General features: G+C 21.8%; 1 protein-coding gene across 1 annotated transcript in view; it reads left to right on the forward strand.

Annotated features, from left to right (window-relative positions):
- The window catches only part of LOC101239688 (cilia- and flagella-associated protein 337), an 83,948-nt gene extending 82,218 nt beyond the window's left edge, over positions 1 to 1,730 (forward strand). The window contains exons 36-37 of the mRNA XM_065812562.1: positions 749 to 817; positions 1,287 to 1,730. Of these exons, the coding sequence (XP_065668634.1) occupies positions 749 to 817; positions 1,287 to 1,419 (202 nt within the window). The 3' untranslated portion in view covers positions 1,420 to 1,730. The remainder of the gene's footprint in view (positions 1 to 748; positions 818 to 1,286) is intronic.
- Positions 1,731 to 2,737: the final 1,007 nt, after the last annotated feature.

Below are 2,737 nucleotides of genomic sequence, written 5' to 3' on the forward strand. Positions count from 1 at the left end.
TATGTATATATATTTATATATGTATATATGTATATATGTATATATATTTATATATTTATATTTATATATACATATATAATATATATATATATATATATATATATATATATATACATATATATATATATATTATATATATTTATATATATATATATATATATATATATATATATATATATATATATATATATATATATATATATATATATATATAAATTAGTAAAAAACACTTATCTAACTTTTATCTTCGACTTGAAGTCAAAGATAAAACTTCGACTTTAACTTCGACTTCAAGTCGAAGATAAAAGTTAGATAAGTGTTTTTTTACTAATTTATTATTGCTCTGTTCTTTAAGAACATTGAGCACTCTATTTGTAAAATACACTAACATAATTTATATATATATATATATATATATATATATATATATATATATATATATATATATATATATATATATATATATATATATATATATGTATATATATATATATATATATATATATATATATATATAAAATATATATATATATATATATATATATATATGTATATGTATATATATATATATATATGTATATATATTTATATACATATATACATATATACATATATACATATATACATATATATATATATATATATACATATACATATACATATAATATATATATATATATATATATATATATATATATATATATATATATATATATATATATATATATATATATATAAATTTTTATAGATCAACAAGTATAACTCCAGACCCCAAGGAATTTTTAAATTTTAGTTACATTAATCAATTTGGGAATAGGTTAGTTAATTTTTTTGATCAAAAGTTTTAATCTAGGTTGTATGTTTTGAAAATAAAAATTGTATTGGTTCTTGATAACTTAAATCTAAACAACTCTATTGTGTTTAAATTTAAAAATTAAAAATTAGGAAATTATTGAACTCTAAAAAGAATAAATACTGGTGTTTAAGGTCAAACAATATTAAAAATGGGATTTTGTAACTTATTTAGCGTGTTATGTTCTAAAAGATGTCTCTATTAATAAATTTACATTAGCTATTAAAATCAGGTTTAAGGTACTAGAATTTAATGTTATTAAGTTATTATGAATGATTTATATATAAATGATTTATTTATATATGCTAACATTGTTTCTTTATTGAGACTTGTCTTGTAATAGCATTTTGAAGTTTTGAAAAATTTCAATTAGTTTTGCAAAAAGTTTATGTCTTTTATTGTTTTTGTTGTTAATCTTATTAGTGGTGTTTAGATTACGTCGTCCAAAGGACAAAGATTTTGCAAAAATTAAAACAACTCCAGCCGCTTACGTTGAGAGTGTAACTGCGTATAATTGTTTAAAACTGCACGAGCTTGGTGATATTCATTCATTTTTGGTATCCTAAAATAAACTTCTATTGAGTATTGGTGTAGTTCATGTATAGTTGGTTGTTCCGTAGATGAGTATGATAAATTCGATAGATTCAATAAATCTTAATAGAAAAGTGTTATCCGTATTGGTTTAGCTATGATGCGTGGTGTACCGTCTATACGTGTCTTTACCTTTATAGCTATAATCATATAAATTAAGCTAGAAAACGATAATCTGACTGAGGCTTCTTATTAAATACAGTATTTAGGATTCCAAAATATATTTGTATTTCTTTAAAGATTATGTAAATTGTTATATGTATTTTAAAAGTTTTTTTAATTTAAAGTTTTATTATTTTTTGTTTTTACAATTTAATTCATCCTTTTAAAAACAGCAACCTCATACAAAATTGTATGACATAGTCAAATATAATTCAGTTTATACAGTTTTTACTATTCCACCATGAAAAACAAATTGATAATGTTGTTTGTCATGAATTTAAAATGACTTCACGCAAGTAAATATCGCTGTTGACACTGCGTTCCTAGTCGGCTGTCGACTTTAGCCGTCGGCTTTAAGGTAGTAATTAGGAGTGCAATGTTAGGGTGAATCAGAACTACGTAAAGGAGAACAAAGAGATCTGAAGCAAGATACAAATAACTTGAATATTTAATCAAGGGGTGGTTTGACAATAAATATTTTATTTTTAGGCCAGAACATGCTTATAATCTTGATTCTGAAGCAAACGCTCTATCCACTACAATGCTATGACAATGAGGAAATGCTATATCAAACATTTATATTTTGTAAGATAAAATAGTAACATTGATAAATCTTTTTAAAAAAACAACTCTTTTCTGCTGTGACAAACTAAATTTAATTACCTAATACTAATGACAGAAAATTTAGTTGCTTCAACTGTCAATGTTACCTTATATATGGGGTAACATCGGCTGTTGTATGTTTTATGATGTAAATCATCGACTGTTGTATGTTTTATGATGTAAATTTTATAGTTACATTATGAGGGGTGACATCATTGAAATATTGACAAGCATAATAGAAAAAATATTTTAAATACATATAAGAAGCAACTTAAAGTTTAAACTATTAAAAAAAAAAGAACTTAACAAATTCATTATTAAAAACTGTTTTTACTTAAATACGTCTAAAAATTCATTATCAAAAACTGTTTTTACTTAAATACGTCAAAAAATTGCCAAACCATTTTAATAGTTTAGCTCTACAACGAAGAACTTAATGGCGGCCTGTGCCAGCCTATAAATCAACTCATTTCAAAATAAAGTAAACCAAAATATTATTTAATTATTCTTGTTAAGTACTGTAAAAGG

Source organism: Hydra vulgaris, chromosome 12 (assembly GCF_038396675.1).
Source record: "Hydra vulgaris chromosome 12, alternate assembly HydraT2T_AEP".
Classification (NCBI taxonomy): domain Eukaryota; kingdom Metazoa; phylum Cnidaria; class Hydrozoa; order Anthoathecata; family Hydridae; genus Hydra; species Hydra vulgaris.